At 41.0% G+C, this 14,577-nt stretch overlaps 1 protein-coding gene across 2 annotated transcripts in view; it reads right to left on the bottom strand.

The window, feature by feature from the left end:
* Nucleotides 1-3,682, bottom strand: part of ephx4 (epoxide hydrolase 4) — a 47,697-nt gene extending 44,015 nt beyond the window's left edge. For both annotated transcript variants that reach the window (XM_052012870.1, XM_052012871.1), the window contains exon 1: nt 3,304-3,682. In XM_052012870.1, the coding sequence (XP_051868830.1) occupies nt 3,304-3,546 (243 nt within the window). In that variant the 5' untranslated portion in view covers nt 3,547-3,682. The remainder of the gene's footprint in view (nt 1-3,303) is intronic.
* Between the last annotated feature and the right edge of the window lie 10,895 nt (nt 3,683-14,577).

Here is a 14,577-nt window from a genome sequence, read left to right as displayed (position 1 = left end):
AACTCAGTTTCTTCACGATTCCCATTACTATGCATTACAGATATCCTCTTCCATCATCCACCTGCTTCTCATTATTTGTTCTGCTTCCCTTTTCACATTATTTCTGTTTCTAACTTCTTTCTGCCTGCCACGAGTTTCAAAATTCCTTCCCCCTACCATCCTTTACAACTTCTTATCTCTGCGATTTCTCTCCAGCTAATCTCTGGTCACTTTGTGTCTTTTGTATTCTCCCCTCATTCAGACTATAAAATGCCCCTTTCTTATTGTCTCAGCTCCAAGCCTCAGATGTGCCTCTTTATAAGATTCACCCCTGAGAATTTCATATCTGCTCTAACTCCCACTGAATCATTACGCTCCTCTTGTCATTAGTGCTGTCAGTCTTATCCAAACATCCCTCTAAAGTGGTCTGAACTTCTCTACTAAATGACAGTCACTCACGTTCAAGTATGACTACTACAGGTGCTGGGATCAGTATCCATATGGACGGTTCAGGAAATATGCCAGGGCAAGTTGTGGATGACACCAAGATTGGGGGCATAGTGGACAGCAAGGAAGGCTATCAAAGCTTGCAGTGTGATCTTGACCAGCTAGGAAAATGGGCTGAACAATATCGGATGGAATTTAATGCAGACAAGTGTGAGGTGTTGCACTTTGGGAGGGCAAACCAGAGTAAGACTTGCACAGTGAATGGTAGGGCTCCGAGGTGTGCGGTAGAACAGAGGGGCCTGGGAATACAGATCCATAATTCCTTGAAAGTGACATCACAGATAGATAGGGTCGTAAAGAGAGCTTTTGGCACTTTGGCCTTCATAAATCAGGGCATTGAGTACAGGAGTTGGGATGTTATGTTGAAGTTGTATAAGACATTGGTGAGGCCAAATTTGGAATATTATGTGCAGTTCTGGTCACCTACCTGCAGGAAAGATATTAATAAGTTTGAAAGAGTGCAGAGAAAATTTACAAGGATGTTGCCAGGACTTGAGGACCTGAGTTATAGGGAAAGGTTGAATAGGTTAGGACTTTATTCCCTTGAGTGCAGGAGAATGACGGGAGATCTTATAGAGGTATACAAAATTATGAGGGGTATAGATAGGGTGAATGCATGCAGGCTTTTTCCCCTAAGCTTGGGTGAGACTAGAACTAGAGGACATGGGTTTAGGGTGAAAGGTGAAATATATAAGGGGAATCTGAGGGGAAACTTCTTCACCCAGAGGGTGGTGCAAATGTGGAACAAGCTGCCAGAAGAAGTGGTGGATGTGGGTTCAAATGTAACATATAAGTTTGGAAAGGTACATGGATGGGAGGGGTTTGGAGGGATATGGTCCGGGTACAGGTAGATGGGACTAGGCAGATCAGGTTGGCATGGACTAGATGGGCTGAAGGGCCTATTTCTGTGCTGTACAACTCTATAAGTGTGTCTATGTTCCCTCCTAAGGTGATACAATGAGGTTCTGTTGCACGTTCAGCTTACTTTGTAGTGGAGTGCCAAGGTCACCTCTCACAGGATGCAACCTCTCAAGTCATTTAGTCACTGGCGCCAATATCGAGAGGATCACTTCAATTCCACACCATTTTTTTATTGGGAGAACTGAAGGGAGAAGTGAACAGGCAGTCTAGGTTACCTGCAAAAGCTCTGAAGAAGCAAGGGCATCTGAAACAGGGTCTTAGCACAGGAGAAACATAAGGCAAAGATTAAAATACCCGACGTAGACTGATTTATATCCATTGTATGTCAAAAGAAAATGGTAGCTACTTCTTAAGAAGTACCCATGCAGCAAAATATACAAGAAATATCTTATAACTAAGTGACAATGAGCTAACACAGACGCATCAGATTCCAGTCTGTTTTCCAATATTCCTATTGCGTGCATGTATGACATCGAAATGACGATCAACGTTCTGATGTCTATGAGCAACACAAACAATGCTGTAGCTTAATCAGACTTGAGTTCAATTTTCAAACAAAAGGTGCTCCAACGTCCATTTTAACCATAACATAAAAGGATATTCAAAGACAACGCCTTTAGTGTTAAATTATTATAATTTTTCTCATTGTATTTTCCTAATTCAGCAAGTAAATAATAAGAAATGAGACTGGAGCTAGCGGCACTCTTCGTTATCAATGAATTTGTGCTGTTAGCTGTGTTGCCACTGTATGCCCCAATCAATCTGAAACAAACGTAAAACACTACAATATTTCAAAGCTGTTTTTTTACTGTCGAAGTGTGGGTTATCATTGCATCGCGATTGAACCTTTTACATCATTAAGACCATAAATGATTCAACTTCAAGCATTGTATGCAACAAATTACTTTTGACAAACCATAAAACGCATTCTACCAAATGAGATATACGTTTAACAGAGCTGTTCTACCTGTCTGTCAGAAGATCCTGTTAAACACATGCCTGGCACGAAATTTCACACACAGTGATGGGATTTTTACATGAGCCGCTCTCTTAATTATAAACGGGGGCATTTATAAATATTTGTATTAAAGATCTTCAACATCTTGGCTGGGTCCACTAAACATTGTTTTAATTAATAGGGGAGAGAACTAAATGGGGTTCAGAATGTTGTACTGTTAGAAGTCCCAAGGACTATTGCTATAATCTTGTCCTACGCGAGATCTTCTGGCTTTGAAGCACTTTTGAAATTATTATTCCAGTAGCGTATGAACCAAAACACAGCCAGGGGTGACCTGCAACTGGAGAACGTGTCTGGCAGGTAAAATCCCCCGACCTTTTTTTAAAAAAAGGTGCAGTTTTAAGTCGGAGACAACTGCTGTGTACTGCAACAACCAACATCACATTGAACATTTTATAGGTCGAGGGTTGGGGCGGGGAAGGGGTTGGAATTACATATTCACATTCTTTTTATCTTGCAGCCATAATTTAATGAATTAGTTCATTATATTAAAGACAGCCCGCCTGCTTGGCCGTACGTGCGCCCGATTCCAAGTTCAACTGGGAGCTGTCCGTCATTTCAGCAAGGCTTCGTCGAGCCCGGGTAAACATTGAACAGGCACCTTTCCGCAGCCAGCAGAAATATTAATGTGTCGCAAAGACTGCAATGCACATGGTGCAGATCGAGGCCCGCAGTAACCCCTCTACTACCGCCACTATAGTCAAAAAAAATCATTGTGGTGTCTAAGCTGAACAATTACAGTTCAATTGTTCAGCCCCTACTTCGAAGTCGACATGACTGAATCACACGCAGGCCGGCGTGTTCCAAAGGTAATGAATGCGGGCGTGGAGTAATTTGGGAAGAGCAGACCCTGGTTGCAACGATCACCCAGCTCTTACCTTGATTCGCAGGTAACAGTGAGTTCCCAAGGACGTGTCGTTCAGGCAAGCGGGGAGGATTTCCCGTTTAGTCCACTGGAAGGATTCTGCCGGCTTCCTGACGATGTGCCACAGAAGTTTCAGCAAGACCAGACAGGCACAGAGCCCGCAGAAACTGTAAGCAAGAGCCCAGAACAGGAGGTTCTTGATCTTCCCAACGACTCGGGATATAAACATGAGGAAATCGCAGAGAGCTTTCACCATAGTCCGGGTGGGAACGGGAGCTTCCCCCTGGCACCGGCGCCTCTCTCGCTCTCTCTCTCTCTCAGCTGCTCAAAGGGCTCGCATTCAGCCCGGAACCTTCGGCTGTAGACAGCGCCTGCCGAGGAACATCCCTTAAACTGAACTCATGGAAACCACCAGAGATGGAAACGTCAAGGATCACGCCTACGTAAAACGCACTGCTTTTTAAACAGACGTTTTCATTGGCTGCAGGCAGGGCTGGAGCTCCCAAAACACGTCAAACATCTGCACTGGAGCACAAACGTCAACTGAAACATCTTGGCTGCGTGAAACAGGTAAATGGACACACGCCAATTCAATCTACAAAGCTCATCGTTACCGTAGGAACTGTTCCAGAGTAAGTGGAGGGAAATGCTGCACTGTTGAAAAATGATCCAATCAAACAGTGTATTTGGGAGAACGTTGTTCTCTCATGGAATCTTCTTAGGTAGTCCCTCGGGATCCACAATGACTTTGTGGGATGTGGGTGTTGCTGGTGAGGCCAGTATCTGTTGCCCATCTCGCACTGCCCTTCAGAAGGTGAGTCACTTCCTTGATTTGCTGTGATCCTTCTACTGAAAGTGCTTTCACGGTGCAGTTGCAGGGAGTTCCAGGATTTGGTTACAGCCACACAACAGAAGTGCAGTTTATTTCCAGTTAGGGGGGTGTGCATCTTGAAGTTGAATCCGCAGGCCAGTCCTTGCCCTTTTACCTGGTGGAGATCACAGGCCTGAGGGATGTAGTCCTTTGTGAATTGGTTCAATGCTTCTTGAAGATGAGACACTCTCCCAGCAGTGCGCCACTGGGAGATGGGATGGTAAACAAGTGGGCTCCATTGTTGGAGCTGCCTTGTGCCTTGTTGGTGATGACAAGGCCTTGAATCCACAACAACTGTGGCTAATCCAGTTAGGTTTCTACTCACTGGATGTTGATGTCAGATAACCCAGTAATGATAATGGCATTGAATAGGAAGGGAAGGTGATTAATTTGAATTGGATAGCTCCTTTGTACCTGGGCAATTTTTGACTGTTGTGGAGATGTTAAATAATATGGTTGGGCTAGAAATATGGGTAGTTCTGATAATCAAGTCTTCAGTACTGTTGTCAAACTAATCCAAGATCCCATCATCTTTGCTGCATCCAGGGCAGCCCAGCCTTCTCTTGATACCATGTAGAATGAATTGAATTGGCTTTTGTAATGAAGCCAAAATGGATCGTCCACTTGACATTTCTGCCTTAGATGGTCGCAAATGCTTTAGCCTTGTCATTTGGGCTGAGCTCCACCATCAGTGAAGATAGAAAAATTCATAGAGGCAGAGTTATACAGCACGGAAAGAGGGCCTTCTGTCCAGTTTGTCTATGCTGACCAACGTGACATAGTCCTATTTGCCTGCATTGGCCCATATCCCTCTAAACCTTTCCTATCCATGTACCTGTCCAAATGTCTTTTAAATGTTGTAATTGTACCCATCTCTATCACTTCTTCTGGCAGTTCATTCCATTTACCCACCACCCTTCATGAAACACTTGGCCCTCAGGTCTCTAATGGAGCTTGGAAAAGAATGTCTTTTCCCCCTCACCTTAAATATGCTCTCTTTTTAGACTCCCCTAGCCTGGGAAAAGACTGTGATCATTCACCCTATCTATGCTCCTCATGATTTTATCAACCTCCATAAGGTCATCCATTGACCTCCTTTAGACATTCTTTTCACAGCTTGATCAGAAAAGAGATTAGCAGGTGGAGAGAGGAAATGATTCAAGACTATGCTCAAAACCTCCTTGAAGAAATGCAATATCACCCCTAACACCTGGGCATCTGTCCCATGGCCTTCAAAGTGGAGGAGCCTACAGGTCAGTATTGAGAATCTCACATCCAGGCATTGATTGCACATGGAAGAGCCATGTCAGAAGGAGCATACCACCTCACAGTCTATCCACTGACCCACCCCGTGATGCCCCTATTTCCCAATCTGTGCAAAAGTCTCTGGTTCCCACATGGGCCCCATTATCTACCTCAGAACTCAAGAGCAGAGTGAAAACAAGTCACCCTCAACCTTGAGGAACTGGCTAAGATTCCTCTATTACCTCACTAGTAGCCGGCCTTTAGTAGTAACCTAATAAGTTTGGTAACCTCACTAAATTGGCTTGTTTTTCTGCATTATGTCCAGTGCAGTTTCTGACACAAAGTTTCTTATTCCTCATTGAACCAGCACTGGTCTCCTGGCTTGACAATAATGATTGTGATGCAATTTGATTTTGCTGCACTTTATGGATGCCCAGCTTAGTGATCTGTTCAAAATCCATCTTATGCAGCTCAGTGGAGGATGGGCTCAATGTGAAGACAATTTCTCTTCACACAGAGACTCCTATCAATATTGCAAACAACAGATGCAGTGGGTAAAATTGAGAATGTGGCTAAAAAGGTTTACTACCCAGCCCACATTAATTTTCCCACTATCTCTCACCTGTCGTAACTTGGCCAGGTCAGGCAAAGTCTTTGTTTTCATTCTTCAAGCTTCTTTTCAGTAGTGCATCAATGTGGAGAAGGATTGATTCGTCCACTGAAGGAATACATGAAAATCAGCAGATTTCCTTGCTTTTATTTGGTACTTCTGATGTAATTCAAGTTTATTTTATTTGTAGGATGTGCACAGCAGTGGCAAGGTCTGCATTTTTATTGTCCATCCTTAATTACCCTGGAACTGAGGAGACAGTTAACCACATTGGTGGGTCTGAAGTCAGGGATGGTAAATTTATTTTGCTGATTTCTTCTTTGTTACAATAAGCCAGCAGTTCCATGATCAGTGCTACAGCAACTGCCTTGATTATCACATTTATTTAATTGAATTTAAATTCCCCAGATGCCATGTGGGATTTTAACTCATGTGTCTGAATCAATAGTTCAGAACTCTGGTTGCTAGTCTATACAACTGTAGCCTATTTCACTTATCCAAAGTAGACAGGTTCAGAATAAATGAAACTGTCCTAATGCATGTGTAGCAAATCTTCAGCAAAGGCAAACAAGTCCATTTAAGAAAAAGCAGCACTAGACTAATTTCTGTTCAGAGTGATTGAAGATTAAAGGATAGGGAAAGGATACTGAGAGGGGTTTGGACAATCTTTCATTAATTTAATTCCCAGAAATATTTCCCCATTAAATAGAAAGATTACCAACCTGGAACTAAACAGTTTATCTCTCTAGATACCGCTCAACTTGTTGACCACGTCCATCATTTTCTATTTAACTATAAATAGATGAGGTCAAAGGCTGCCAAGACTACACTGCCTATCAGGTTCAACATAAACCCGCAAGGATTGTCATACAGCTTTCAACGATCCTGTCCCCGCTCATGTGACACCATGTCATAGGATATCACATTTACCCACTAATTGGAAAACAACCTTATTGCTTAGCAGTCAAAAAGTATTCAGTCTCTCCCCATCCTTCTAAAAGTGATCAATTACATTTTTAAATGTTCATATAATTTTCCTCCAGGAAAGATTAATCTTTAATTCCAGGGAGACTCCAGAATAATCCTGATGTTTTTTGTACAATTCCGGTCCATGGAAAGAGGCAGCTTGTTTGACAATTCCTTTTTTTTTTGCATTTTGTACCTGCCTAATTATTGTTACATTAAAAATACCTGCACCCCAACTTGTGCAACTAGCATTATACGCAGGCAGTTGAAGTACCAATGAAATAATCACCAAACTTTTCAATGCTTATAAAGACTTGAAGCTGCACAGTAAGATAAAAGTGACAATGATGGGAGGCAGCCATAATTTTTTTTCTATATTTATATATTTTTCAGGATCCAGTCATCATAGGCAATGGCAGCATTTATCACCAATCGCTAACTGCTCTTGAGAAATTGGTAGTCAGCTGTCTTCTTGAACTGCTGCACTTTCTGGTCAAGGCAATCCCAATGTACTGGAAAGAGAATTACAGAGTTTAGCCCCAACAATGATGACGTATCATCTAATGGTGTGTGGTCTTTTCCTACATTACACTGATGACTGATTAGCACTGCTGTCTGCTTTCACTGTACTTTGAGTATTTGGTAAACGACCCTTCAAAACTTTCATTTCTCTCACCACCTCAACTCTTTCTGGAAGTTAATTTTTGTCCAGCTTTTCAGTTGAATTATCCCTTATAAGCATAGTGATACATTTCTACTTAAGTCCTATGCTTTTCAATTTGACTATTCATCAAAAAATGACTTGGAGAATAATGATGCTTCTCTCTATGGGGCACAGCAGATTGTGGAGCACAAGTCTTGGGTACTGTTGCTGGAATGTTTTCAGGGACCATGGCCTTTGCTGCATCCAATGCCTTTAGACCTTTCTTGGCATCATGTGGATGAATCAAATTGGCTGAAGGTTGGCATCTGTCATGATGGGGATCACTGGAGGATACAGAGATGGATCATTCACATACCACTGCTGGCTGAAGATTCTTGCAAATGCTTCAGCCTTCCCTCGTGCCCTGATGTGTAGGTCTCCCTATGGCTGAGAATGGAGATATCTGTGGAGCCTGCTCCTCCAGTGAGTTGCTTAATTGTGGCAGGACTTAGATCTGATACACTGGATTGCTTAGCTCTATCTATTGCATGCTGTTTATGTTGTTTAGCATGCAAGTAGTTCTGTCTTGTACCTTCACCAGGTTGATCCATCATTCTGAGATATGCCTGGTGCTGCTCCTAGCATCCCTCCTGCACTCTACGTTGAACCAGGGTTGATCCTCTAGTTTGATGATGATGGTAGAGAGGAAGATATGCTGGGCCATAAGGTTGCAGATTGTGGTCAAGTACAGTTCTGCTTTTCCTCATAGATATCCCAACCTCGAGCTGCTAGATCTGTTCTCAGTCTGCCCCATTTAGCATGGTGGTAGTGCGACACAACATGAACTGTGAAGTAGGGATTTCAGCTCCACAAGGACTGTGTGGTGATCACAACTACAAATACTGTCGTAAATAGATGCATCTACGACAGGAGAATTGGTAGATTTTTCCGTCACTGATCTCTCACCATCTGCCACAGGCACAATCTAGCAGCAATATCCTTTAGCACTCAACTAACAGTGGTGCTACCAAAGCTACTCTTGACAATGTACATTGCATTCACCCACCCAGAGTACATTCTACACTTTTGCCACTCTCAGTGTATCCTCTAATGGTGTTTACATGGAGTAGTATCGATTTATATCGATTTATCAGCTGAGGGGGTTTGGTAGGTCATAATCAGCAGATAGTTTCCTTGCCCAAGTTTAACTTGATGCCATGGGATTTCATGGGATCCAGAGTCAACTCCTAGGGCATTCCCTCCTGACTGTATACCACTGTGCCACTGCCCCTGGTGGGTCAGTACTGCCAGTGGGACAGGACATATCCAGGGATGGATAGGGTGGTGTCTGGGATGTTCACTGTAAGGTAATATTCTGGGAATGTGACTATGTCAGGCTGTTGCTCAGTTTTGGCACGAGCCCCCAGGTGTTGGAGAGGAAGGCTAGCTCAGCTTGTGAAGCTCACATCCCTTGAATGAAATGAATAATAGGCAACATCTGAAATGGCAAAGGGTCTTTAATCCAAAACGTGAACTCAGTTTCTTTTCCCACAGATGCTGCCCAACCTGCTGAGTGTTTTCAGCACTGTTTTTATCCATGAGAATGATGTGGCCTGCCAATGGAGCCAACCGAGTGCGATTCAGTCCTCAATGCCGAGGGTGTTGCCCTGGGGAAGGACACTGACATTGGTTCGCTTGTCCTTCCACCAGATTTGGAGAGTTTTGTAGAAATAGTGCCTGCTATAGGTAGCACATGTCCCAGAAGGATATAGTAGGGGCAGGGACCACTTTACAACCACAGGTCTTGTCCTGAGGTTGTCAAACACCATTGAAGATGAGGGTGAATTTCATCATTGATCTCTGCCTTTACTGATAGGTGGCTCTCAAGATATGGGAAGTAGCTTGCATTTTCTAGGGTCTTGCTGTGTACTTTTATTGTGGAAGAGGGCTAAAGCAGGGTCAGATGGGTAGAGGACCTTTGTTTTGCAGATGTTGAGTGCAAGGCCTTCCCTTAAATGCTTTAGGTGACCGAAGTGAAGTCGACAGAACTTGGACTCCATGTGCCCAAGCATAGGTGTTGCCTGCATTCTGCAGTTCAACTACTGAGCTTGGGGTATACAGGTTCTGGAGTGGAACCAGTTTTCAATTAGTCATATACGTTAGCTCCATTCCAGTGGGAAACTTGGTGAAGGCGAGAAGCAGCATTGAAGTGAGAAAGATTGGAAAAGTGTTAGGTCAGTGACACAGCCTTCCTCAACACTGGTATGCACTGATTTTGTCCCTCTTGTAGATCCATTGGTTAGGATCATGGCTTGCATGATGAATTTCTGTGGTCAGGCCAATTTGAGGAGGGTATTCCACAGTACCTTCTGGCTAATAGAGTCAGAGTCTTCAGTGAGCTTGAACAGGCCCACGTAGAGTGGTTGGTACTGCTCTCTGCATTTCTTATCTCTTGGAGTTGTTGCTAAGTGAACAGAATTCACACTGCAATTGAGGGAGCAACTTTTTGTCCCTGGGAGGAGACTGCGAAGGGCAGTCTGGTGATGATTTTCTCTGTGCTGGCCAGCAGGAAGACCCCTCTGCAGTTACCACTGTTGGAATTTTCTTCTTTTTTTGAAGATGGTCACGACAACAGAATCTACAAGATCCCAGATGTGAACAATGTGGTTGTGGATTTTTGACTGAGGTTTATCACTGCTGAATTTTAGAACTTCAGCAGGGATACTGTGTGTTCCTGAGGCCTTGTTTTTCCAGTTGATATATGACTTCTTCCTATATCCTGTTAGTCAGGAGTACAGGAAGGCTAGAGCAGATAGGTTGCAGTGGGACAGAATGACAAAATGAAGTAAGATCACATCAAGAGCAGAGGCATAATTGAGGTCATCATCTATCATTTCTTCCAGGAGACACTGAATGCTTTTTTGTCCTTGATGGGTTCAGTGCCTTTTTAAAGCCTAAATATAGACGGTGAATAATGTCTTTATTATTCCTTGTATTAAACGCGTCACTGCTTTGCATTCCATTTCATCTTCCATTCCCATCAATCCATCAGATGTTTTTCAATTCAAACTCCACAAAAAGTGAGAAATCACGACTTCAAATTTCTCCTTCCTGTTCTGCAATATTAACTTTGACCACCTTGCATCAACCAGCTTCAGACAAATGCTAACATAGTACAAAATAAATATTCCAGTTCTAACAGTTTTCAAAGCTATGTTAAATATCAGCCAAAGGCCAGGGTTCAGAGTAAAACTGCATTTACACTAACTACATGGTTAAACTAAATTGCACGCTGCTCGATCATTGCTGAGGTTTTTTTCCTTCTCAGTCACCAAATGCCATGTGCTACTTCTAATGCTTTGACGTGCAAGGAGATGGCACAAAAGTGAACAGAGCAGTTCCATTGCTAGTACTCAACTTCCTAACTGGTCTGAATTGTTTCCTGCTCTGCAACTCATTCACATTAACATGCCCATTTTGAACTAAAGTGTCACGTGACTCCAACTCTTATTAGCTGTGCAATCCACCAGTGGTAGTACTAATCAATTTCAAGATTCTTATCTTGCATTTAAATCCCTCCTTGATCTCAGTCTCCAGTGAGATCTCCCAATCTCCAATGAGTTCCTTTAGTCATAAACCATTACACGTACCCTTGCACTGTTAACCGCTGGCGCTACTTGTTGGAACTTAGTTACTTCAGCATAAGCTCCACCCTTTTTTTTTTATTTTGTTCCTGTGATCATGCAGGAACATGTTGAAAGGTATAAAGAACAAGTGCCCTGGAACATAAATCTGAAGGTTCCTGGCCGGTGCAATACTTAATTGATGTACTGCCTATGGAAGAATATCTAGGTAAAGTTAGATGGTGTGGGATTGGCATTGGGGTGAGGGGTTCAGATTGTAGAAAGGAGCTAAGAACAGATGTACTGGTACCAAAGTGTGTACTTAGTTGAGGGAGAGAGTTTCTACAGATGATAGCTATGGAAGCTACACAACAATATATGCAGTGGCCAATGAAGTGTTTGGGTTTTGTAAACTTTATCAATTGGTCGACAGAGCTGGGTTCAAGAAAATATTTTATTGACATTTTGTTAATCAAAGGGTCATTGGTGTTGGGGAGGGTACTAGTCACACCAAAAAAAAAGGGTGACCATAATGCCTCCAGCCAACAAGCTGAATATCTAGAACACTCAATGCACCACACTACTGGGCTGAGAATTGCAGTCTTAAATTTAAAATTATATAACTTATCGAAAGCTGACTTAAATGCAGCAGCAAGGAACATACAATCCAGTAATAATCAGACATATTGAATGCAGAACTTCCAAGTTATCACTACAGCTTATTGCACAATAATTGTAACAAAGAATTCAATAGTGAAAAAAATGCTGGAAATACTCAGCAGGTCAGGCAGCATCTTTGGAGAGAGAAAAAGAATTTACATTTCAGGTCGATGACCTTTCGTCACTACGAGTTCAATGCATCAACCTGAAATCTTAACTGTTTCTTTCTCTACAGATTTGACCTGAACCAAGTATTTGCAGTATTTTCTGTTTTTCAGATTTCCAGCATCTAGAGTTATTTGTTTAATGTACTTAATAAGTGAGCAATGATTTACATTGCAAAAGAAAATTAGAATCTAATTGGATGAAAGTAAAATTGATACCAGTACACCATTACCTTTGCATTGGACTTATTAAAGAAACCTTTTGAGAAAATTGAGACCAAACAAATATGATCAGTTTATCTTTAAAGTTAACAGCAATGCTTTCAATGCTTTGTTCTACAGTGAAATAGAAAATCACATGCTACATTTGTGAAATGAACATATTTAGTAAGCTTTATTTCTCATACACCTTGATCAAGTTCTGAGAAAATTTTAGATTCCAAAACATCCAGCAGTTTCAAGTACACTGTGCTCTTTCATTAGATTGAATTACTAAATGAAAATGGTTAACTTGAAAAACACAGATGAACTAATATGAATTGAAGCACAGAAACTGACAAAACCACAAGAATCAGTCATTGCAAAGATGAAAATTTTTAAAAACTGACATTTTTCTTGGTGCTGCTAAGTTTGACCCATCTTCTAAAATTATCCACATTTATATACAAAACTATATAGCCCATTATATTCACTGAAATGACAGACTAACTGCACCCACTTAACTACAGCAAATTAGAAGTGATGCTGCTCAAGGATAATCAGACTTGGGGAAAGGGACATGGAGAATGAAAAAATATACTCTCCTTTTGGGAGAAAAACATACTGAAATGTTGCACCTTGAAGATGAGATTTCAACTACATTACAACACAGACCAACGTAATTAGCTCTATAGTTGCCAACTGTTCTGTGCAAATGCTAGCAACTGCAAATAAGTTGTCAGTAAAACTAGAGAAAATACCAACTTGTGGAAGGCAGAAAACCTAATTATAGAAATAGTATGAACATCACTCAAAGAAATTTTAAACAAAATCTAAATGTCAGATAGTGAGTGTGATAGGAAAAATCCATGAACCCACATATTTTATTAATTCTTATTAATTTTAATGCTATCAAAATGTTCTGGTAAAGAAAATTAGACCATTACATCTTTTTCCATCAATATTTGAACAGCCTGATTTTTCTTTAAGATGATTTGAAATATTATTCCTTTCCTTTATAATTCTCTTCCAACAGCAGTGAATGAAAGCATGTTACTGTGGTAAACCAGCTTAACTATAGCCAGTCTCAAAGGTTTTATCAGAGCATTAAGCTACAGGGTTATTGTACAAAAAGATTACATTTTTCTGTGAGTGCTCTTTTTTCAAATCTTATCCACCAGTTATCTTTAACTGCACAGCATATCACTTTATTTTGTTTTTAAATTCTGATTTACTAACAGTACCTGCACAATGTATTTAATGTATTTGGAAAACACTGGCAAGATAGTAAGTTCTATATAAATGCAGGTTCATCCTCCTCTGTATGCAAGGAACATTTCAACAAGTAGCTGGAGATCAAGCTACTATAAGGGTTTGTTAATTACCAATCTGGTGTCCATAATATACTTGAATATTGAAAACTCTAAATCAGTCAGTTCCAATCGTTTCACCCATGAATAAAGATCAAATCATTGCCAAGATTTCTAATACAGATTTTCTTCAAATGTTGCCATTATATCACTCTGTAAATTCATGTCAATAGTTGTTGCCATCTGTAGAGAGGTGGAAATACAACCTTGAATAACATTCATCTTCAACAAGTCAAAATTTCTAAATTCCCCAAGGTGAAAAACACTTCCAAGTAGAAAGTTGTTCTCTTTAAAGCAGAGAAACTACTTGAATAATTTCAAACTCCTGCAACAGATACAAAATTCAGCCTGAACTTCCGAGCAATAATTTACATTTGTGGTTTAAAACTTCTGAAAAAAGAAACATTTTGGAAGCTGTTTACAAAGACATTTTATTGTTGTTATATTATTTCAATGGTATTAAGCGACAGATTGACTAGGTTTTAATGATGTGTCTTCCTTCTGTAAAAATAAGGTTACTCCATGTTTTAAATAGCAAAACCAGGGTTATACAAGATAAAATGGAGGATGATTTTAAAAAGGCATGTATTATATCCATTATTTCAATAGGGTTAATTGGTTTCATTCCCGAAAGTTTATCTAAATCTTATAGATATTCAGAGTTATGGGGAGTTGAATATGACCCATTATTATGGTTTAAGTTCGAGACCCAATGCAATGTGACATAAATGTTATACGTGAAAGGAAATTCATAGCTGACAGAAAAAACTGTGGTGGGTATGGATGCCAATACGTGGCAAAATGTGATCATTCTTCAAGGAAACCAAGATGATCAGAGCAGAATATTTAATTTGTCCCAAGTGATCTCTTGCAATTTTTGTGCAAGAGAGACATAAAATAAGTTACCAAAAATTGCCACTAAAGCAGAAACTACAGA

Source organism: Pristis pectinata, chromosome 3 (assembly GCF_009764475.1).
Source record: "Pristis pectinata isolate sPriPec2 chromosome 3, sPriPec2.1.pri, whole genome shotgun sequence".
Classification (NCBI taxonomy): domain Eukaryota; kingdom Metazoa; phylum Chordata; class Chondrichthyes; order Rhinopristiformes; family Pristidae; genus Pristis; species Pristis pectinata.
This window is presented reverse-complemented; position numbering and strand designations above follow the sequence as displayed.